The sequence below is a fragment of the Tenebrio molitor genome, chromosome 9 (assembly GCF_963966145.1).
Source record: "Tenebrio molitor chromosome 9, icTenMoli1.1, whole genome shotgun sequence".
Classification (NCBI taxonomy): Eukaryota; Metazoa; Arthropoda; class Insecta; order Coleoptera; family Tenebrionidae; genus Tenebrio; species Tenebrio molitor.
In genome coordinates this window covers 19435382-19460662 of record NC_091054.1, presented here as the reverse complement: position 1 = coordinate 19460662, position 25281 = coordinate 19435382, and the positions used below count along the sequence as shown (strand labels likewise).

The 25281-nt window shown below is 37.7% G+C and overlaps 1 protein-coding gene and 1 long non-coding RNA gene across 6 annotated transcripts in view; one reads left to right on the top strand and one right to left on the bottom strand.

Moving 5' to 3' along the window:
- The window catches only part of wge (winged eye), a 129188-nt gene that overhangs the window by 28179 nt on the left and 75728 nt on the right, over positions 1-25281 (bottom strand). For 4 of the 5 annotated variants that reach the window (XM_069058909.1, XM_069058908.1, XM_069058911.1 and 1 more), the window contains exons 4-5: positions 11533-11991; positions 7891-8040 (exon numbers count right to left, since the gene is read on the bottom strand). In XM_069058909.1, coding sequence (XP_068915010.1) covers positions 7891-8040; positions 11533-11991 — 609 coding nt within the window. The remainder of the gene's footprint in view (positions 1-7890; positions 8041-11532; positions 11992-25281) is intronic. The other variant, XM_069058910.1, reaches the window with a different exon arrangement.
- On the top strand, positions 6551-7162 carry LOC138138821 (uncharacterized). Its single transcript, XR_011162114.1, has 3 exons — positions 6551-6634; positions 6695-6848; positions 6903-7162. It is a non-coding gene; the product is annotated as an uncharacterized lncRNA (long non-coding RNA).

The following is a 25281-nucleotide window of genomic DNA, read 5'->3' as shown; positions in this document are numbered from 1 at the left end:
TAAGTTTGGAAAAAATGTGGAGTATCCTTGACATGTAATAATTCTACGTAAATAACTTTGGGGGTGAAATCAAAAGGATTTTCGAAGTCTATGAATAAAGTCGTGGATGCGAGCACACTGCTTTGTAAATGTTTCTATGGAAATTATCGAAAGGAGTAAGTAATGTCACGTTTACGACTGATGGGCACCTTTTAACTTTGATTATAAGTTAATAGTAGTTTATTTGACGAGTTTGTGTGTAAATTGGGTCTTTTTTGGCACGCGTGGGCCATTTTAGAACGCGAGTGAAACGAGGCCCAATTTACACACGAACGAGTTGAATACAACGTTTTTTTGTTCGACGAGCCCCTTAAAGGCTCCAAATCGCTTAAAACCTTTAAAATTAGCTTGACGTTTCGTTTTGACAAGTTGTGACATTTATCAAAATCCGTTCACATAGGAGAAAATTCTCAAATTTTGACAGTGTCGAACAAAAAATTAATTGTTGTTGCTAAACTAACGGGATAATCAAATAATCACCTTTAACTCACTCAGCAGCGTACTAGCAATTTTGCCCAAATTTTCACTCATCTGTACCTCGAAAATGAAAAAACTTCTATAAGATTTTTTTTTGTCTATGACTTCTTTTCATCATCACCTATTACCAGTTTTTTTTTCTAAACTTATTTCAGAATCACCCTGTATAGTACACACATATGTTTAACACAAAATAAATAAGAAGTTTAGGGAAGCCGTAATTAGCTCTTCGCTGAACGACAAAATTGAAAATACACACGAGATTAATCTGAAACTAGAATTGCAAGCACCTCAGTTTAAACTGATTCTGAACATCTTCGTTCAACACTGTTTTTAAGAGTCGCCACGCGAACACCACTGGGAGCTATAAAAGTATCTGACAATGAATAAATTTTAAAAGTTATGACACCTCTTCGGGACGTAGTTTGAGAATCTCTGCTGTGCGGAATAATTTGGTAAAGAATGAATATACCTGCACGTTGCAGGTTTGGGTTTGACCCAACATATCCGTCAATTAAAACTGGTTTAGAAAAGTAGGAACACGTGTTACCTTTTGCCCCTCATAATTCCCTGATTTAAACCTAGAGAAACCACGTAGGATGCCGAATGAAAGTTTATAATTTATCTGTAGACCAAAGATTATTTGATTATTATTTTGCACATGCTGAAACTTTACGGTTCCTGAGAACACGAATTTCCATTTGAAATAGGTAAAAAAGAGTGAAGTACGGTGCGATCAATTAAAAAATAAATCGAGTCGGCGTGTTACCTATCGCAACTCATGCTATAGCATAGGCTCCAAAGCAAACTCGATTTATTTTTTAAATGATCGTTCGTTATTTATGGAGTGTTGTTAAAATACACAATGTGATCAACAAAAAAAAAAGAGAACATTGGTGAATATGGAAAACAAAACTTCTGAAAACGTATGGCGTAGCTTCAATTTTACCGAGACGATGAGAGGAAAGGTTTGCCGAAACTGCAACAGTCAAGGTTGCGTACGGTAAACCCAGTCGCAGTTTTCTTCATTCCTATTTCAAAAAGAGGATTGTCACGAATATTTTGTCCTCGAGTTAAAAATTTATAAAAAATAAAATTCACGTCACAACTTCCAACAAATATGACAGTTTTACAAGGATGACTGGCAATTATTGAGTTACGCCGCACGTTTTCAGAAATATATTTAGTTTTCTATAACCGCCCCTCATCTCTTTTTTGTTAATGGTATTGGAGTTGAGGGCGAATAGCCGTGTGAATGACATGTTAGAAAAAAAGCAGCAACGACCACACCAAAACAACAATTGACACATCAAAATTTTATTACCAGTTCCTCGCACGAAATCCTTAAGATTAATATCAGATTGCGTTTTTTAGCTAATTATGAATGCTGGAAAATAAAACAAAACAAAAACGAATAAAACTTTATGAGTATAAAATGTATATGTATATAAATTCAAAAAACTCCTGGACTGTCAAAATTAAATTTTAAATAAAATGCTTGTTTTGACTGTACATGGGTATATTTTTTTTCCGCTACAGTGTACCCACGTCAAAATCTAGTTACAAAATATATTGAGGTTATGTTTTCCTTTTTAATAATTGAACTAAAAATGTTTTGAACGCTTGAAGCGAAATGCAGCAAATAAAAAACTGGAGCAATTTAATAAAGTTTATAACAAACACAAAGAAAAACAGATGGTGACACACGACAAACTGAAAACAGGTAACAAACTAAACAACCAAAACTGAAAATCACTTTCCATATTTGAGTCAGATTCCGCTAAGATATATTATGGCTGAAACATGTCCAATACCCCCATCATACTTAAACTTAACCAATCAGCTTTAGGTTTTCACAATGCAAGATTCTGTTTCTCCACATAGTTGGGTTAAAATCAGAAACGTTTTTTGTTGAAGATATGGCTATATGGATACGGTGTGATCAAGAATGACTGAATCTGTTGGTATCAATGAAATTTGGCAATTTTGAAATTTACCACGAAAGGTTTATTTTTGTAATAGTATAAACATAATCGACATAACCAAAAATATTTTTAATGTCGTCTCAAGTTAAAAAATCCTGTCAGTGCCAATTACGAGACCAAAAACACCAGTACTTTTCAATTGTTTCATTGCCAACAGACTCCGTCATTGTTGAATCACGCTGTATAATAATTTGTTATAGCCCTCTTCTCTCGCGCGAATAGAACCACTCTAAAGTCCATTCAGGTTGGATTTTCCTCTCAAGGTCAAATAATTAAATTTTTTGGCTCTGTAATTATGTTTTGTAAATAGTGACATGCAGGTAAACATCGTACAGGTTGGATTGAGCATTGCTAAATCGCATTATGTTGGTTAGCTGCATGTCACTATTTCCAAAACATAATTAGAGCCAAAAAATTAAATTATTTGACCTTGAGAGGAAAATCCAATGTGAATGGACTTTAGTTAGAACCACCCTAGTTCGTTTTGAACTGTCCATTTTAACCTTTTTATAAAATTTACTTAAATAATTTTGCAATTTATTTGACAATGTCAATTTAAACAAATGAATAGTTTGAAAAATCAAAAAATCGTAGATACCGATCGGGCAATAGGTATTAAAATAACTAGTGATTTAACCAACCTAACAACTACAATTTTGGTTTTTACAGTACAGATGTTTTTTGAATGTACTTTATTTAGATTTGTAAGCTTTGTCATGCATAAGATAAGTGAATTAAAACAAATTCAGAATAAAATTGTTTCAACGAAATGGGACTAACGCCCAAAAAAGTTCGTCCGAGTCTGGGTTTTCTAGACGAGGCGGAGCCGAGACTTGAAAACAGGCGAGGACAAAAGGCACTTTTTGGCCGAGGTGTACACAATGTTTTTCGTGTTCGTTTAGGCAAACATTTTGAAAAACGTGAATTAATTGTAAATTTTGAGGTTACCTGTGACAGATATTAAGTTAAGTATACAGCGTGTTTTCGAAGTTGAGGCGTTTCTTTTAACATGTGATAGTATGCGTTGTTCTAAAGAGTTTTAGCCAAAATCACCTTAGTAAAATGGGTACGGCAATGAAGATACAAGTAAATTTTTTTGAAATTTTTGAAACCGCGCTGATTTGTTAGCAACTAAAATTGACAAAAAAAAATCAAATGAGCATGGACGTTAATCAAAAATACTGTCAGAGTTGTCATCTAATTAGTCGGAATGGGTTATCATTACGAAAATAACGAGCTCACAGATACGTTGCTAAAGTATGGGCAATCAATCAGAATGTAGCTGCGGCGTCCAGAGAGTACGGAGAGCGATTTTCGGAAAGACACCATCCTGGATCCTGGGCCACGTCAGTTTATTAATCTAGTACAGCGAAGAAATAGACAGGACCCGACTCAAAATTTTAGAAAACTATAAAAATATGCAATAAATTATCTCCGTTAATACAAACATTTCACTAAGACAATTTAGGCTGAAATTAATGTACCGGGTGTCCCATCACTTGTGTCCCGTAGGAAAATGACTTTAAAACTAAATTATATCTATATGAAGGTATTATAGATGCATAAATACTGTTCACCGCCACAAAAATTGGGTATTACTTTTTTGTTAAAATTAATTACCTAGTTGCAGCAGGCAAAAAACTATCACTTTAAAAATTAAATTTTGTTCGCTGCAGTTCAAATTTAGTATACTTTATGAAAAAATGATAGAGAAATAAAATCCGTGATTAGAATTTAATTAAAATGTTTTAATGTAAAGATATTTGGTTAAATTAATTTGGGCCGTTCTACTTTATGAAAATTTATTGCAGACGAAGATTTATGAGGGGTTGTAGTGTATTTGACGCCGTAACACAGGCAGGTACCGCTGGAACCCTCTTAAATGGTCTTCGTACCATAAATTGCGGACAAGAATAATACCCACAAACTTAACTTTGTCTTCCATAAATTTTTATAAAGTAGAAGGACCCAAATTAAATTAACCAAATATCTTTACATCAAAACATTTTAATTAAATTCTAATTACGGATTTTATTTCTCTATAACTATTTCATAACATATACTAAATTTGAACTGCATCAAACAAAGTTTAATTTTTAAAATGATAGTTTTTTGCCTGCTGCACCTAGGTAATTAATTTTAACAAAAAAGTAATACCCAACTTTTGTGGCGGTGAACAGTATTTATGCATCTATAATACCTTCATATAAATATAATTTAGTTTTAAAGCCATTTTCCTACGGGACACAAGTGATGGGACACCCGGTATAGCACCTCCTGTTACAAGGAGCACCTCAACTTCGAAAACACCCTGTATAAACTGAAAATTTTATACCTATATTTAGTTATATACAAATTTTCACGTTATGTATCTCGGGAAGCGAACACGAAATAGTTGACATTTGTATGACATTTCATAAGCGTGCATTGGATTTTTTTTATCATTACACATTGATTTGACAATTTTCAAAATTGCGCGACTATGAAGTGTCAAAGAAATGTCAACTTTATCCTACCCACACAGTTGCCACATAAATTTTCGTACATAGTTGCATTACTTATCCACAATCATTTTGAATCACCCAATATTTTATTTTATCTATTCTTCCAGGTAGGTACAGGATTTAGAGTACCTACATTAATATTACTTTAAATATTGATTTATATTAAAAATTCAACAGCAGAATTTTATTCCGCTCAATTTGATCGGTCTACTATATAAAAGATAGCCACTACTGCAACAATTTACAATGTTTGATACATTATTTGATTCAAACGATATTTTTAGTCCGGTTCTCCGAAGTGATAAAAAATTATCTAGATATATAACGTGTACACCTAATAAGTACATATAAAAATAGGAGATGGAAAAGTCTTAGGTGTAATTCTTTAGCAATGTTACACTTGAGGTAATTAACTAATTGATATGTCAACAAATAATTTTGCTTCACCTTATTAATCAGACAGCTAAGTCGCAATTTGTACATTTACGTCCAGCAAAACGGTACAATCGCCAACAAACAATCTACATAAACAGCTTATTACCTAGCAGCAGGTGCACTTGATTTATGCCACTCTGTTTTTCATCATAGGTTTAGACCGACCTTTACGTAGGTACTTAAAAAATTTCGAAGTCAATTTTCTCATTTTCCAAATTTCATGACCCAGTCTTGGTTACATGTTAATGCGACTCAAGTCACCGCCACGAGGTGATGATATACGAGTATGATGATATGATCATCACGTGTTGATGTAATCGAAAGGTGGTGGGTTTAAAGGTTGCCTGATTATATCTAATATAAATTCAGTCCAGGCCAGACCAGATCCTTGTTAGGAACGCTGAAAGACCAAGACCAGAGTTTCAAAGCCACCTAACGACAAACAAACAAAGCACGTTGATAATCGAGTAATTTTGATCGGTACAACACAAACTTAATTAAATACCATGAAATTAATATTTAATGTTGTGCAAAGCCACAAAGTAATTTTAATTAACGTAAAGACCACGAATCAATGCGTAGACGTCAGCACCGGTCAGCACAAACGAGAGCCGTCGATGACTCCATTTATTGCACCATTATTAATTCACGTGTTGCGACGACGTGATAAAACGCGAAAATCCGCGATGATCGATTGAGTGGGAAAATGTCGAAAGGAAATGGAAAATTAAGGAAGCACTGAAAATATTGCACACGTTGCAGAAAATGACAATTATTATCAATGATCTACAATAAAACAGACCTCGTGTAATATGTTTAAACTGATTGTTTTCCATTATTGCAAGTCTTACTCCTTCAGGTTATTAAACTGAAAAGAGTAGGTACATGTTTCTTCAATTAAAAATCAAAATGACATTTGTGGACTGATTTCTGTAACAAATCTAGATAGATACATATTTTCTTCAGAGAAGTGTTACGATGATTGAATTCGCTTTAATCCAAAGACAAACTGCGAAGTGCGAAGTGAAATCTCGAGATTCTGCAGCACTTTCGAAAAAATAGAATCACTTCAGTGGCCAAAACTATGACAACGGTCTTTTGAAATTCTAATACAGTTTTTGACAGATTATTTAGATAGCGTGTAACAACACTCTGTCAAAATATGATATACCTTTTCTCCAGAACTACCCTCTAGTAATTATTATTTATTCTTAAAAGAAACCCTCTTGGTGCTCATTTTCGAGATTTTTGTAGATGAAGACACAAAGACATGAAAGCAGAGTTGCATTTTGCATCATTATACCTAATGTATCGCTGTCTTAAACGACTGTGTTGGCGAGTAAATTTTTCAATTTTTCTAAATTTTTGATTTTGCATCAGAGAAGACTAGAAATAATGGACCACCCTGGTATGTATACAGGAATCTGGATAACTTTTTTTTAAATTATTTCTATCGGTATAGGTATCTCTAAACCGAAGAAAAATGTCAAAAAGTGGCACCACTCGTGAGCTCGCTGTTAGCTGGGTTTACAGGTTTACAACAATTCAGTTAAGAACCTTGAAAGGTGTAACACGTGATATTTTACGGTTGAGCAAAAAATTAAAATGTCTCATCCTAAAGATAACGCAAATATCCGACTACTTCATATGCAACACACTACATAATGAAGTTTTGACTTACCTTAAAGTTATACATAAATACAAACCCCATTTTTAAATTAATTTCATGACTCTTTTATTCAGTAAAATTTTCATGTGTAATTATTCACTCATAGACTGATATAAAGATTATTTAATGGAATCAGGACGTAAAAGCCAATCGAGTTTAATTTTTTATGATATATTTCTTACGTAAAACTTATTAGATCGCAGTGATTAGACCCAGAACAGCATTCACTACTTTAGAACACTAATTAATCAAAACTTGTCAAAAAAAAAAAATGTACCGATTTAAAAGACCAAAAAAATTTGCGAATGTATGTATTTAACTATAATCGTTTTCCTTTCTATTAAACGAGTGCACCTTTGCCTACCACAGTTAAGTACGGCACACGGACGAAACATCCTTGAAAATCCGCTAAATTCCTTATTGTCTTCGTGTTCGATCACTCAATTAATTTGAATTTTACGACGATACCATTAAACTGTCCTTACTAACTTGAATGCACATAATTACAACATAAAACGGACTCAAAATGCACGACGCTTTTATTGCATTACATCAGCGTTATTTTAAATTATGTCTAAATTATACAGTATGATCGAATCAAGCGAACTTTCGTGGCTGACGTAGCCTCATCAAACGTCAAAATAAATGACAGCCAACAGGGAAATTCAGAGTCAAATTGTGAACCGCAACAATTCCGAGATGGTTTTGCGTTCCGGCAGTCGAAAAACTGGATGGCGCGCGAAGAGCTGGTCCGACCCGGGGTCACGAAGGAGTGACTTACCAATTTCGGATATCCTCGCCACTTCTTTGATCTGCGCTGCGGCATTGACCGTCGTGAGAAGTCCGGCGGGTGGCAGCGAAGGAGAACCGACAACTTCTTGTTGATGGAACCTTTGCCGCGCCACGGCGATCCCCACGGGTATGTTGCCAACTGCAAAAGTTGACAGTTCAAATCGTTGCAAAATGTACCCACCCCATCCGATTTGTCAAGACCGAACACGAATTTAACACAAAAATAAAGAGAGTTCAAAAAAAACTCGTGGTCAAGTGACTGACGTTTGTTTTTGTTTCCGTGTGGCATAGCATCATCAACTGTCAAACCGTAGATGATAAACGTCATTTATTTTGCGAATAAACAAGGTTGTAAATTATATTTTGAAAAAGACTTCATTTTACCAACAAAGTTCTTATGATTTTGTTCGTGCTGTGATGTTATTCACTTTAAATTACATACTTAAAAATGTACAGTAAAATGATGATTAAAGTGGGGTAATATCTGAAAGAAATGTCAAAGTATTCCGACTAAAAGAGGAAGAAAAATGTAAAACAGCCTTGATTGACCACAAATATTTTTTAACGCCCGTTACATCTAAACGAAGTGAGCTTTTAGTAATTTGTCTAATAGCCACAAACAAATTAATCTCAAAATGTAAATTACTTTCGACGGTGAAGTGACGTTTACAGCCCGTAATGCAAATTGTTCTAATAATTTCGCTAATGTTAACCAAACTTGTAATTTTAGAGTTATTCGACAAAACTTTCCACTACTAGCAAAATATTATTTGTTTATTAATTCCACTCTCTGTTCCAATTTCTACTTTGAAACTTCCAAAAATAATATTGCCCTTAAGTTTACAATGTTTTTGCTGTTACATCATTGACAAGTTCTTCCGAGATTGTTTCACATTGTTTCCGCTTTAAACGAAGAATCCTTGTTAAATTAATCTAGTGATTTAGTCTCGTGAGCGCGAGTTCTAATTTTTGAAAATACAGAAGACCTTGTGACTAGTACATAGGACTCGTCTCACTTTTTCAAATGTAGTAATTTTCACATCTGAATAATTACTTTAAACGATATATCATGCGTTCAAATGAAAATCTGAGCTGAGTAAGCGTTGAAAAAAGTAAACCATTTGGAACAGTCTAAAGTTTGAATTTCCCGCCGTTTGATACGAATGACATTTGTTTATGTTTAATCGGCACATAATTGAATATGTTTGTTTTTAGCAAAGGGTGCCCTTGATATTTTTGCTTCGTTAGTTATTCTATTTTAAATGTCAAATATTGCAAAGAAAGAAAAAGAAAACAGACAGATTTTTTTGTTTATAAGGTCAGCTTTAATTACAACAACTGTCAATTTACATTAAAAAAAAAAAATCAAAACAATTCACGCCTTCCCAGCCCAGGATTTCATTTGAACGCCGGATACTATAACAAACAGGCTATAAAGTGGCTGTAAAAAGGACCATCAACATAATTTATTTATTTATTAAACGACCCGCTGACCATCGGCAGAATTTACCATTGTTTCCAACGTCAAATCATTTTTGAATATTAACTTCCAACATTTAACTGATGGGCACATCACTACGAAAGTAAATGCAAACTAAAACTACATTTTTTTCCAATACGTGGTAGCTTCATTATGTTTTACTCGCCGCATTTAGCTTGTTTTTCCAACGAAATACTCAACACACATTGGAAAAATATAAAAAGTACATATTTATTTTTAAAATTATTTCTATGCATATGTAACCTATTGATGATGAACAACCGAGTGTACTGAACTTTTTTATTACGAGAGGGAATATAAAAGTTCAGCTAATAAAGCAAATATTCATCAATGAAGCACTTTTCGGCAAAAACATTATTTTTAACGCAAAAAATGTTTTTGGGTCGTAAATTTTTTTTATTAAAAAATACAAGATTTTTCGACATTTAAATGAACTGTTTGGTCACTTGAATTTGCAAAAAAAAATTAACTCCTTGAAAAAACAATTCATCCATGAAAAGCAACAATACGATACATTAAAAAATCGCAAATAGTTTTGGGGTAAATAAGCTAGTGTGACACGATACTAAATTTCACAGAAAATTATGTAAAAATGACAAAGACAGACTATGATCCTGATCGTTCATTGATCCTGATCGAGGGTCTCTCTCACTTTCTAACAAATTTTCTACAAAATTTAGCAGCGTGTCAAACTACGGGGTGATCAAGAAGGACTGTTTAAGTTGGTAACACTGAATTGTATTTTAAATCGTATAACAGGAGTAACTTTCGGTTGTTGATGGCTTCTCGTTGTTAATGCTATACCTACATCAGATATTTGTCAAATAAGCCAACAAAACATATCCGGTTGCAGTGTTATAAATAACCGAATTAAAAAAAATTTCTTAATTGTATTGCCAACTTAAACAGTCCTTCTTAATCACCCGGTAGCTTAAGAAAAAATATATTTTCAAAAATATTTTAGTAGGTAAGTTGGCAATTCTATTAGTTTGTTGCTTAGCCGCTGACCTGTAGTCTTGCAAATCTTGCCACCGATTTTCATAAATATTTGAATAACAGGTTTGACAGGGTTCTCTGACCGATTCTGACAGGTCCCCTCGTCTTGACAGTACGAAATCCACGAAGCGCCACCGGCAAAACAGTGAAGTAGTCCAGTGGTCAGGTCTTGCTTCCGAATTTCTCGACATCTCGATCACGACGAGTATTTATCAAAAACTAATTTTGAAACACGTAATGACTCCCAAACAATTATTTTTTGGTTAAATATCAACTTAATTCCAAGCTTGGCGATAATAATACGTTGAAAACCCTCTATCTATGTATCCGACTGATACATTTGTTTATGATATATCACGATACGGCACAATTAAAATAATTTGGCTGCCTTGGAAAATGCGTGTGGATAAAACTAATACGTGTAGATACGTAAGACTGTTGAATATTTTCGTAATTATGCTGTTGGTTCAGTTTAGTAATCGTATTGCCTTATTTAAACTAATTGAATGGCTATTGTTCGCGACTGCTTTTAGTTTGTAGCCACTTTCAATAATCGTCCAAATTAAAAATAAAATTCATTATCTGCAGTTGTGTCCAAGTTTCAATTAGTAAATTAGAGCGGAAATGCTCTCAGGTACAGAAATATTCGAAAATTATTTATAGGCAGTTTCTCTGACCCATTAAATTTACTGAACTCACCACTGTTTTGTAAAATCGATTCCCAGTTAATATTAAAATAAAAACAGTATTTCATCGTGAGTGGACGCAGTCATATTAGGAAAAACTTATGGCGCTATAAAAATTCTTTACAAAGCCCAGATTCTTCACAGAAAGAAGAGGTTTATATTAAAATACAGCAAGAACAAGCCGGAACATGCGCTTTTATACATTCTTCTGTCAGCCGAAGACTACTTCAACTGCAAACATGAATTCCTCTGAATGGGCGGATGAAGTTTATATTGAATGATTTTAATGTGGCTCTCCCCGCATCATTCCTATCTCTGGCAAGATTCTTTACCTCACTCCAGGAAACTTAAGTTATCAATACAAAACGTCGAACTTCAAAATTCAAAAAAAATGTATCGGACTGGAGCATTTTTTTCAAATTAGTATTTGTAAAATTGTGAGACTCACTGTTTCCATTGATGTTGGAATTGGACACGACGTTCTGGTGGTGTCCGTCATTCCTCGGCGACGTCACTTCCAACTTGACCACTGGAGAGACGCTCGTCGTTATCTCGGCGACTTGACAGGGCGTCGCCCCCGGTTCCTTCTTCACGTTGACTCCGCACCATTCGATGGGGTTCGTTCGAGAACAGCCCGTCGCATTTTCGGGGAATTTCTTGACGGGCGAACCGATTTGACAATTGCACGTCTTCTGCGGTTTCAAGCTGCAACATTTCTCGTCGCATCGCTTCTCCTGCACTTGGAGTCTCTTCGGGCTGAGGGGGTAGTCGGGCTGCTGAATGATGATGTTCGAATTGAAACCTTTCGCCAGCAGTTCGAGCTGCGTCACCGGGACGGGGGAGTACGGAGAGCCAGGTGGAGGCGTCGGTGCTCCGAAGGTGTAGCCCGTCGAGGAGAAAAGCGAATCTGCAAAAGGAAATGAGCCAATGAAATGTTGCGCATTTACAAAAATTTAAGTCATGTAAGAAATGCTTCCTCTGGAATATTTTATAGTTAGGTATGTACGTATGCAAGTTGTTGCTGTCTAGAAAAACTGACATAGCAGATCAATATCGTTGGTAGAACGAGAAACGTATAATTAATAGCAAATTAAATAATTCGCTGAAAATGTTTGAACTGGTTTACAAATTAAGAATCTTCTCGTTGTTCCTTTTGAAATACAATGTTTGCATTACAGCTCATTAATTTGCATACATGGAAGTTAATTGCATATTTCCCCTTAAAATATTCAAATCAGCTAATTATTCAGTATATATTAATAGTTAGAACCTTGGCTCTACATAAATTACGAAAGAGCACGCTGGCGATTATGAGGTAAGGGTAAACTTGCGGCTTACAAACTAATAATTTACCATTAATGCCGCTTTTTTGCCCGATCTTTATCGCCGGTCGAAACGGCAACTGCTTTTTTTTCTCAAGTGAAAACGTGCTCGCAATAATAATTATCTGCCATGTCCAAAACTGAGACATAGAGCGCGGCTCACCTGCAATACCCATATAATTGCTACCTTTAAATTTGAACAAAGTGAATGAGCCAATCAGGCCGTGTAATGAATAACTTAACATTTTCCTCTCGACGATAATTAGCCACCGTCTGCGGTGTACCATATTTGAAAAACTCCTTAAGGTAAGCGACTTAATCACAATAATCAAGTGCATGGCAACAATTTGGCAATTTAGTGTGTCCGTAAGTAATAGAGGCGAGGAAGGACATCTGGATCTACATATTAGTGACGGTGAGATAAAATTTTCGACAGCTAAATAGGTGGTGCAGGTGAAGCCCTGTAATTACCCGGAGGCGGAATTCCACTGCTCCGAAATTAACGATACTATCAACGAAATTATTTTACGTGGTACATGATATATCTGCCCAAATGATTGCTCGTATGTCGAATAATGCTGGTCGAAATAATTGACTGTGAGGATCATATAACACTAAGAACCAAGTAACTAAAAATTACTACTTTCATTACTATTATTAAAATACATATGTATTACATTTGAAAAAATAAAAACCGATTTTATATCCATACTCTGATGATTTAGATTAAATGTAAAGAGACGGTAGAACAACCCACGTAACATGTCTGTTTTAGACAAATCCATCTTTTTGACATTCTCTTAAATAACCTGTCACGATAAGAGAAATGATGGAAGGGTGGGTCTCTGCATTATAGTTGCTAGATGCATTTATTTTGCAAGAGTGGTGATACTAGGGTGAACGTTCATTTTGTTAATGCACCATTACAATAAATCATTTTTGCCTTTTAAAAAAGTAGTCAACACCTAATCCAATAAAATAATATTAAATTTCAAACTTCTAAAAAAGGATAAAAAGCGGAAATAATAATTGATTACTGGTTTTAGTTTGATAAGAAACTCAAGATCAAAATACAAAATTATCCAAACATTACAATTTGTCCATTTTTACTGTTTTGAATTGTATCAACGCTTCTTCTATCAGTTTGAGAACATTTCAATGAGTATTTTTAAACAGAAATAAAGAAATTTTGGGGGATCCTAAGCCTCACCAGTTTGTACAAGCGAAGTGTTCTTTTAATGGGTAATTTATGTCAAAGAAATTACTAAATTGTATCACAAAGAATGTTCCAGGGGAGACAAATCCGGAGACCACGCTGGCTATTAAAATGCTTGACTTAGGCTCGGTTTCTGGAATGGCCGGTTAAGTCAAGCATTGCTATAGAAACGCTAGAAAGTAACCAATCACATTACGTGATTTTTGTATTTATCGGAGAGTTAACTAACTGGCCCGATAAAATTGTTTCCAGAAACCGGGCCTTAGACTCACGCCATCAACAAAGGCGACGCAGAGTTAGGGAAAATTTCAAAAAAAGTTCTTATCTATTAGTTACCGTTGGCTTAGATAATGCAATTTACCAAAAAAATTTTGTTGAACATGGAAAAAGACACTATGTACTTTTACCGTTGCTGTGCTTGAATTATCAGGTTCTCAGCAAAACCAAAAAGTAATTAAAAAAAACTACTTTGTTTTCCTTATAGTACTCGTATAGTCTTTCTAACTCAGGTTGAGCCAGCAATAAAAATAAACTGCGCACCCTCATTACCGCAAGTGCCACCTCCTCTTAGCTTTACAATGAAGATGAATTTATGGTTTAAATAACAGATGTTTTTCTTGCTCTTTCTCGATGGTTTTCAGGTACACCGGGCCCAACAGGCCGGGCTTCTTTTCGGTATAAATCCATCTTTATTTAAAAGTTAAGAGTATGATGGCACTTGCGGTAATGAGGGAACGCAGTTTATTTTTATTGCTGGCTCAACGTGAGTTAGAAAGACTATAACTACTTGTGAGTTTATAAAGTACCACTTTCGAAAGTGAAATCTTAATAGTTGAGAATGGAAATTATTACTGTCGTACATAAAAACAGTGGGTTGAACAACCACAAGGTAGCGATGTGTCCACGCGAAAAGTTGGGATAGGTTTACTTCTGGTGTCTTTAACATTACAAATTTGAAGTGGTAAGATGTGACTCAGCATAACGGGGGGTTACATCATATAGTTGTCAAGTCATTACTCTGTCTCATGAACTTAATCAAAAATTAGTTGGTACTCGAAAAAAATCGAGAAAATTAATTATCAAATGTTTTGAGACCTAAACTTTGTAGCTAAAACTTTTTACCCGTTCTGACAGGGAAGATTTTTTTACAGAGACTAAATGTAGATTTCGCTACCATGTATGTAGTACTTGTAGAATCCAGTCAATTAGTGAAGAGAAACTCGCGCGGTCTAAATATCTAACCAATAGCAACCATTCTCATTTACTAATAAATGGATCTGGTCGAATCACAGAACGGTCGAACGAAATAGCGTTGCTGCACATCTCCACCTAATGTCCCTTCACTAATCGACTGGATCCTAAACTATTTACAAAATTTTTCTAAATATGTAGGTAGCAAAACGGACAGTTTCCAGGGGCAAGACGCAAGCTAATCGCTATTATTTGACCATGTGACTATGCAAGTATCAATCAAGAAAACTCTAACGTCATTATCTTTGTCATGTAGAACAATCTAAAGTCCCCCATACACGCTCCGGAATCTTCAGAGGAAAAACTGCGCAGTCCTGGCCTTCCGTATTTTCAGATTCGGCCTGAACACCCCTTCGCCATACACGATCCGGAAATTCTCTGAGGAGAAACTGTGCAGTCCTGGCCTTCGGGAATGCCACAATGAACTCTCCGCCATAGATTTTTCTAACTACAAGTGTAAACGACTTTAGTTATTTAGCACTTAGTTTCTAATTTGCAATTCTCGCCCTTTGATTACACATTTGACAAAAATTTGAGAATGATAAAAAAAAGTCCATTCAGCAGTAAATATCAATTTGGTGTTTCCCTCAATTTGAAATTTGCTAACGCTAAAATTAAAATTCTTGATTTAACGAACCTATTCGGACCATTATAGAAGGAATAATTAACATGTCAAGCGAGAAACACTTGATATCTTTACCACAAAAAAAAACTTTCATATAGGGAGCTTCCTTTTTCACATGATAGAGTTTACTTTTAACCTGCCAAAGGGATGGTTTAGACTCGTAAATCTTGACAAACTCTTCCAGAAAATCCCGGCCGAAAGGCAGCCTCCACCGAACTGAACTGACGCGACGCCACACACACTCCAGTCGGTCTGCAGTTTGGCACTGCACAGTTATTCAGAATCGTTTTTTCATTCTTATCCGGCCGCCTGAACAGCCGCCAAGTCCGCGCAGTTTTCTACCACACACGCCCCGGAAATACGGAAGGCCTGGACTGCACAGTTTTTCCTCTGAGGATTTCCGGAGCGTGTTGGGGCGCATAAGATCAGATAAAGAATGTCGTACTTAGGTCGAACGTTGTACGGCTAATCCCAGTTATGCAGAAACTCAAATAGAATTTTTGTTCCATTCTGACTTGCAATTTTCTTCAAGAAAACTACAAAAAAAGGAAAATATTTGCAAAAGTATTTTGCAAATATCTTACTACAATCCTTGGATGTATCCTTAACCTGACAAGATAACACTTTAAATCTCCACGTTAACCTTCCATTAAACCAAGTAAATATTGATTTAGAAATAAAACATCTATAATTTGTTTTTTCCCGCCCTACGCTCAACTCTTTATTAAAGCTTCGCATCCTCTAATAAAATTCTCGTTCCTTTCGTGATTTTACTTTGCATTTCTATTTGACAAGCTTTCATTGTTTGACCTTTTTAATATTTAACATCTTTATTTTTAATCTACTCTTCCCCTTCGAACTCTTTTCTTTTTTTTATTAGCAAGATGGCCATTCAACGTTAAAAAATAAACTGACTTTTGTAGACTTTACTTATATTATTCAAGTACTTCAAGTACTAACAATATGGCAACAAGAGAAGTAGAAATTACTGGTACATTATTCTTATTCTTTAACATATTTACAAATTTTTATCTCAGTTTTGCTATATGACCACAGACATTATGAGACATTGTTCTTAATAACTGAATTTTCAAATATACCTACTACATATAAAAAAAAAAAGTTAACATCCTTAGGCCCGGTTGTATAAAGCTTAGTTAACATCCTGTCAGCTAAGAGCGCGTCAAGTCGGTTATCCGCCCATTTGATTGGCTGCTTCAAATTCAATGTTAAATATCCCCCAATCAGATCGCTTGACATTATGTTAACTTGAACAACGAACTTGACATCGCTTTATACAACCGGGCTTTAGTGAAAAAGCTTGACATTCAGAAATCACCTCTACGAATTGAAAATCTATATACATACATATTTCAATTCTATTAATTCCAATATTTATTTATTGATCGTTTCGAGGACATGAATTTATATTTTAAGGCCCAATGGAAAAAAAATGGTGCTAAAGGCGACATTATAAACACAAAATGTCGCCACAGTTGTTTATCGTTCAATCAATTTTTTTTAATAGGGGTTCAAAATTCAATTGCAAGTATATTAGAGCAGCTGTTTCATCAGGAACGTATTAGTGTGATCTTTCTAAACCCGACTGATTTACAGGAACAGAACAACAAAATTTTTGGTTTGAATACGAATTCCAAATGGATAGAAAATATGAATCATACAATAATTAAAAAGAGTAAATCCTTACACTTTCTCGACTATAAAAAGCAACACATTAAAATACTCGACCACAATAGCTCCCCAGCTGCAGCAAACGTGTCAAGCTGTTATATAAGACATCACTTCGAAGAAATAAAAAGTTCTAAGCATCTATTCGACCGCACAAATCCCGTGCGGTCAACTTGAGACCTCAAATTTCTCGGTAATTATTGTGGGTTAATGTTTAAGAGGCCAGGATTGGCGGATAATCATTGCAATTAAGAAAATTTAATGACAAACCCACGTTCCTCTGTCGCTACAAATTGAATTCTTGGACCTTCGAAAACCGGTCGCCAAACCAACAAGTAGCCATTAAAATCATCTATTATTTATGCATCCAGCGCTTCGAAATAATCGTCGCGTTTCGCAATGTGCCATTAGTGTTATTTAATCGATTACAAATTATTGTCGTAAAACACGAACAATACTGTTCAATAAACTCAGTTCGGAATCCACCGTCAACAACAGCGGTGTGTGGCCGCCGACCGAGGAACAGGTGGCGGAAAACCTCCTCCTCGGGAGCGTCGCAGGAGCGGTCCCGGTGCCGTCGCTCCTGTTCTGCACGGTTCTCACAAACGAACATCTCCCATTAGCCGACGAAGACTAAATGTTAAGACTCGATTATACGTTCGCCACAAACCGAGAGTATTCGCGACATCTGGACAAGGCACGCCATTACTCTTTGCAAGAAGCGAAGCCGAGTGCCGTTATGGCTGATGAGAGAAGGAAATTTTTATGGGGAAGCTGAAGCGCAACCAGGATGTGGCAAATTTCGTCACACAGTTTGCTCGGAACACGAAAGCTCGTTCGAGGCAGGGGTAATTGAATACGAGTTGTCGTTTAGTTAAAAATTTTTGTAAGCAACGTAACGTGACAACATGAAGTGTAATAGTACGAAAGTGTTGCAGCAAAAATGTGTTTATGAGAGTTTCTTGTTTTGTCGGAGAAATGTTGGATTCGTACCTAATCTTCTACATGTTCCTCTTAAATGAATAGAATGGTGTGTTAAAAAATCACAAAGAACATATCTTTTAGCAAAAAACAAAGATTATATAGGTACAACGTCTGAGAAACATTTTACATCAAATAAAATACAAATTGTCCAGTCAAATTAAAATTTTGCTTGCAATAATTCAAAGGGGAAAAATATCACTGGTACAAATTAGTTCATTAGATTGACTATGTATTATACATTTGCACGGGAGGAAATAACTCAGGAAATTGTTTAAACAAATTGTTTCAGTTTTATTGCATAATAGTTATTTACATAATTAGTGGGATAAAAGCAATATTACAGGACTCGAGTGTGAAGATTGCAGATGACGAGGGCGTTAGCCCGAGTTCATCTGTAATCACACGAGTTTCCTGTAATATGCTTTAGCCCACGTGTTATGTACAAAATTTTATCTAAGACCGCCCCAAATTTAAAAAAAGGTAAATCTTATTGATTTTCGCCAGTGAAATAATTGAGTTTCATTACCGCACTCAGTGAGATAAGAATTTACTTATCCCACTGAGTGAGGTAATGAAACTCATAAGTTCTTATCCCACTGAAAATTAGTGGGATAAGTATCATTTATCCCACGGGATTAGATAAAATCTTTTTTGTTCGACGCTGTCAGAATTTGAGAATTTTCTCCTATGTGAACGGATTTTGATAAATGTAACAACTTGTCAAAATGAAACGTCAAACTAATTTTAAAGGTTTTAAGCGATTTGGAGCCTTTAAGGGGCTCGTCGAACAAAAAAACGTTGTATTCAACTAGTTCGTGTGTAAATTGGGCCTTTTTTGGCACTCGTGGGCCTTTAAAACGCTCGTTTCACTCGCGTTTTAAAATGGCCCACGCGTGCCAAAAAATGCCCAATTACACACAAACTCATGAAATAAACTACTATTTTATAAACGTTCGCAGCACATAATATTCTCTAGATTTACCAATATTTTTTCTATTCACAGATTTAATTTTAAACCAAAAAAATATGTACACGGAAGTTACTGTGAAGTACAAATTAACCCTTTCGACTGTATTTTCGTCATACTAAACAACGTGGGAATCGACAAACCTACATCGTGCACGTGTCTAACCTCGTACGGCTAACTGTAGTCGAGCTACAGTGCAGAGTATAATAATTATGTATTGAAAGAACTTTTGTTTCGTTCTGGAATGCACTTTTTTTCAGGAACAATACAAGAACAAAATTTCATATTAAAAAAGAATCAGGAACTTCGTATCTCAATTCAACAAATATTGAATTTGAAATCTCCACGATTTGCTTTTTCCTTATTCCATTCAGGTCTATACAACGTCGTACATACGGTACCTACCGGCCAAAAGTAACGAAACAAATTAAAAACTTCCAATTGTATCTGCAAAAACTGATATGAAAAAAATGTGTTTGGAAGTACAGATGCTATCGACTCAAAAGAAACTATGTATAGTCATATAAAAATTGAATATGATACGTTTTCCTACAAAACGCCTTTTTTGTTTGAATTTGTAGCGACAAAAGTAAAGAACATTTGATTTTATTCATTTTTTACAAGTTACCACAGCTAAGCGCTTTAAAATTTGTGTCTTTGTAGTTATACAGGGTGTTTCTGAAATAAGTACATTAATTTTAACTGGTAATAGAACTCATCAAAAGGAACAACTTTTCTATCTACCATTTTGCCGAAAAACGATGTTTAATTCCAAAAAAAAAATGGAGAGATTTTTCACTAAAATAGCCTGTAGCGTTGCGAAACGCCACAATGGCGATTGGCCGGAGTAGGAGGCCACGAGGTCCTACTTATGCTCGCGGGGCTAATAGATCGCAGTTCGAAGACCCGGAACTAGCAGTTAACGCACGGCATTTGGCAACGCGACGCGCCCACCCTGCCTTCAAGTTTTTTACGTCGCTCATTCCGGAAGCGGAAAGTTTCAATTTAGAGTCATTTGTGCCAGCCACCACGGGGGGGCTGGAAGAACACATGTTACCCCCGCAAATGTCAGGCTGAGGTGGCCTCACGCCTCTAGGTTGGCGAGCTGCAACCTATCTTTCAGAACCCCACTTTCACTTTCTCTTTCTCTTCACTTTCTCTTCTTCTCTTCTCAGCGATAGGTGACCGTACGGCAATGTTGGGTCCCTTTTCCTCTTTAGTAACTTGCCGGAAAGTCATCTCCTTCTTTTCAACCCCATCTTTCTTCCTGTCCTTTTTTTGACCTGCGAGTTACGGCAATTAACATCAGGATAGACGTGCACGACTTACCGACACAATACCGTCCAAAATCTGAATTCTCCCGCTCGGTATAATTTCGAGGTAAACAAACCGACGCCATGACGGTCCACCTGTCATGACACGCGCACGTGTAGTACCACCGGAAATGCACATTTTTGATTGCGCAGTACCACGCAAGCGCAGCCCGCCTTATAGCACAACTGAATAAGGTCGAGAATCGCGCGCGTGACGATTTTCGCGATTTATGGGACTGCGGTACCGAGATTAAAAATGCGGAAGTCGGACACTTCGTCGAGAGCCGTCGAAGCGACGCCAGCGAAGCGCCTTTTAGAGTTCGTGGTCGAGTGACCCCTCGCACTATAGAGGTAATTATCGTTCAATTTTGAATTCATTTCACTAAGACCATGTATTAGGGGTGGTTCGATCCAGTTTAGAGTCAATCCCGTTTGGATGAATTGATCCAGTACCGTATCGCAACTTTAGAGTACCGAAAATTTTTGAGTAAAGGAGTGCCGGAAGGACTTCGATTTAGCGCCAAGAACCCCCTTTTTCGCTGAAAGGGATCGTTCGCAGGGCGATTCGTAGCCAGATCGTTCGCAGGGCGATTCGTAGCCAGATCGTTCGCAGGGCGATTCGTAGCCAGATCGTTCGCAGGGCGATTCGTAGCCAGATCGTTCGCAGAGGCGACCATTTTGGAGAACATCGTTCGCAGAGGCGATCGTTTATTTTGAGCACCGTATCGCCAAGGTCACACCGCAAGTCAAAAGGACGCTATTCGAGGAGACAACAGACCCGTCATAAAGCTAAGTCGCCATATTTTTTACCGCGGCATTGCAAAATTTAGGAACGCCTCGAATTTCTCGCTTCTCGCTTTCATAATTTTTGTATGTTCACTAAATTTTTTTGAAACTTTGCAAATGTTTAGAATTTTTTTGTAAGAACCTTTTCATTCAATCTCCAGTGTCAACTTAAAGAAATTTCAGTCAAATTTAACGTTTCGGAACTTCACCGATTTAAACTTTCCTATCAGGATCAATTTTAATTTTTTTGTCAAGGTGACACCCCAATCTTGACCTTGGGTTTCATTAAGTTTACATTTAATAATTAGCTCGATCAGAAGGAAGTCTAAGTTCGGGAGGTCCCTCATCAGGAATCAAAACATCTTTTATTTCGTCGAAGAATATCATGTTTAGTTTAAGATTCGGTCACATGTGAAAGAAAAGCTTTTCTGGTTACGACCAAAGTAGATATTAAGGCCACCAAAAAGTACTGGTTCCGCATCTTTCAATTTTCATCTAGTAGTTACAAGCGAACCATTATCGCATTCGTGTGAACCAGTACCGAACCACCAAATACTGTTCTGTGGATAATTTTGCAGTAACCGAATAAACCAAAATTTGTTTAACGATCAGAAAGCGTTTGCTTTTACTTACCTTCGACGAGTAAGATCTGAGCACTTGTCCCGGCAGCTGGACAAGCAACAACCAGCTCAAGACAATAGCTGCCTGGCGCCCATTTTTTTAAAAAATCCGAACCCACGCCCTCTGCCCCGAAAAACCCCCTGGGAGCCCGGAGCTGTCACTGGCCAACTTTTGGTCACACAAATTTTGACGCCCAGAACGTGGGGCTCGATTTTTTGGAGCAACCACAAATTTTCGTTTATCGTTCATCTTCATTGAGGCTCAGTCACTTTTTTCAATCGGAGCAAAGGGAGTTGGTAAAGGTTTATTGAAAGTTGAATTTTTTGATTGTGTGTTAATGAGAAGCGGAAATTTAGCGGCGAATTCATTGTTTGAGTAGCGGTCTTATCTTGTACCCTCGACGACAAAAACCTTTTCTCGGAATCGACTATCGTGTTGCGCGCTGTTTTTTGGTAGTGTTTTGACCGGCGTTTTTATTGCGTTACCGACCCGTGGAATCGCGGTGAGTCTTCGTCAAAATGGACGAACAATTCAAGGTCAAGCATTTACTAGCTGACGAGCTGACGTATGAATTGCGTATACGCGGCATCACGACTAGCCGAAACCAGGACGATAAGAGGAAACTGTTAGCGAGAGCTCTGTCCAAAGAACTAGGTCGACCGGACGAATACTTTCTGTCACTTCATGACGCAGAGTATGATCACGACACCGAGGTCCAGGCCATTGAGGACACCCTTGAGAGCATACGCACGATTTTGACAGAATTTGAAGGAACGGCGGAAGACATGATCTTCAAACGGTTGAAGACCCGTCTAACGCACCTTTCATTTCGCATTCGGCGAATGAGACGCGAGCGAGATGCGGAGTATAGAAATGAGGCGTACGCGACATGTTTGTTGCTCGAAGCTGATCTTCACGACAAGGCAGCAGAAGCGAGCCCGGTTACGGTGGAAGCGCCACCAGTCGTCGCGACTACTCCCATTTACGTGCACCCTCACGCGAGATCTCCGGAACCGAAACTAGTGCCAATTCACACCTGGGGCGTATCTTTCAACGGGGAGGAAAATGGAATGACGGTGAACCAGTTCTTGGAACGGGTAGAGGAACTGTCGGTAGCGCGAAACGCAACCAACAGGGACCTTTTTAACGCGGCCATTGATCTCTTTAGCGGCAAAGCGCTGATTTGGTATCGTTCTGTTCGGAGCAGATTGAGCGATTGGGACGAAGTGGTTCAGTTGTTGAAACAGGAATTTCTTCCACCGGATTTCGATGAATTGTTGTGGGACGAAATCAAGGGCAGGCTTCAGGGCAAAAGCGAGTCGATAACCATTTACGTTGCGGTTATGGAGACGCTTTTTGCTAGACTTAGTCGACCACCGGCGGAGATAACCAAGGTAAAGACGATTCGGAGGAATTTGCTTCCATGTTACCTTAACCAGCTTAGCATCACCGAAGTTGTCACCGTACCGGAGTTGATTAAGTTGTGCAAAAAAGTGGAGGAGTTATCGGCTTTGCGGCAGAAACATCGCGCTGCACCCAAGTCATCTTGCGTGTTGGAGCCAGAGTTGGCATATGTTCGGGCGAGCGAACCCGCGAAAGCGAGTCCACGCGCCATCGTCGTGAAGGAACCCTCAGGCAATTCAGCCAGACGGAGTGAACCCGCGAGTTCGTCCTCCAGGTCGTTCAAGTGCTGGAATTGTCAACAGCCGAATCATTCGTTCATGAACTGTCGACTGAAAAGAAAGCAGTTTTGCTACCGTTGTGGGGAGCCAGACGTCACCTTGGCGACCTGCAAAAAGTGTAATCCGTCGGGAAACGCGCAGTAGGGACGCGGCAGACTTGCGGCCGTGCTACGTTCCTAAAACATCCCAAGGCCGATGTAAACGCATCGATCATCGCGAAACGTACGGACACCCAGTGGAACGCTTGGTTAGACGAAGTCAAAGAGTTTTGCAAGCCTTCTCGGGCAAATTCCGCTTCCATTTTCGTCAGCAAAACCAATGACAATAGGCCATTTATCAGACTGCGTCTAAACAATAAGGAAACTGAAGGACTCGTGGATTCCGGTTCGAATTGCACTATAGTTGGTGGAAAAGGAGCCGATTTAATTCATTTTCGCGCAGGTGAAAAAACTTTCCCATCTCGGCTAAAAACCATCAGAACTGCCGACGGAAAACAACATCCGGTAACCAAAGCTATCGAACTAGAAGCAGTGTTAGACTCGTCGAGACGGCGAATTCGTGTCTACTACGTGCCAGATCTTCAGCATAGCGTCATATTAGGGTGCGACTTTTGTAGATTATTCGGACTCAAGATAGATTTCGCGGGTCACAAAATTGAAGTTGCGTCGGATATCGTAAGAGTACCAGAGTGTGACGCGGTGACGGAGTGTGGCGCGGATCGGCATGAGATCACCGAGATCATCCGGAAAAATTTAGATTTGTTGAGCAACGACGGAAAGTTAGGGAGGACACACAAAATGACAGTCACAATCGACACGGGAGAAGCATTGCCGATCAAACAACGTCCGTATTGGTGGTCTCCGTACATGCTTGCGGAAGTCAACAAAGAAATTGACCGCATGCTCGAGAACAATGTCATATCGCCTTCTGACAGTCCGTGGTCTTCTCCAATTTTGTTAGTAAAGAAATCTTCCGGTGAATACCGACTTTGCTTTGACGGTCGCAGGCTCAATGCCGTGACAAAACGTGACAGTTACCCATTACCGCGTGTCGACAGGATTCTCAGTATGTTGCGAGGAGCAAAGTACATCAGTTCGATCGATCTCAAGAACGCTTTTTGGCAAATCCCGTTAGATTCAGAGTCTAGACCGAAGACAGCTTTTGCGATTCCCGGCAGAGGTCTTTTTCATTTTAACGTATTACCGTTCGGACTGACAAACGCAGCCCAGAGGCAGCAGTGTCTCATGGACAGAATTTTCGGACCTGAACTAGAACCTCACGTCTTTGTTTACCTGGACGATCTAATCATTATCGCCCCGACATTCGAGAAACACGTACAAGTTTTGAGGGAGGTGATACGACGTCTTCGAGACGCGAAACTCACCGTGAATGCGAAAAAGTGTCAACTTTTCCGCTCAAGTTTGAAATATTTGGGTTTCATTGTCGATGAACATGGTCTAGGTACCGATCCAGACAAAGTAGCGGCCATGGTGAGCTATCCAGTCCCGAAGACTAGTACCGAAATCAAACGTTTCGTAGGCATGTGTTCTTGGTATAGGCGTTTCATCCCTCATTTTTCGACCCTCATGTCCCCGATAAACGCGTTACTTACCGGAAAGCGAAAGCGACAGAAAACGGAGTGGACTCCTGAAGCTCAGGAAGCTTTTCAGAAAATCAAGGATGCACTTGTTTCAGCACCCGTATTGTCAAGTCCTGATTTCTCGAAACCTTTCGTGATCCA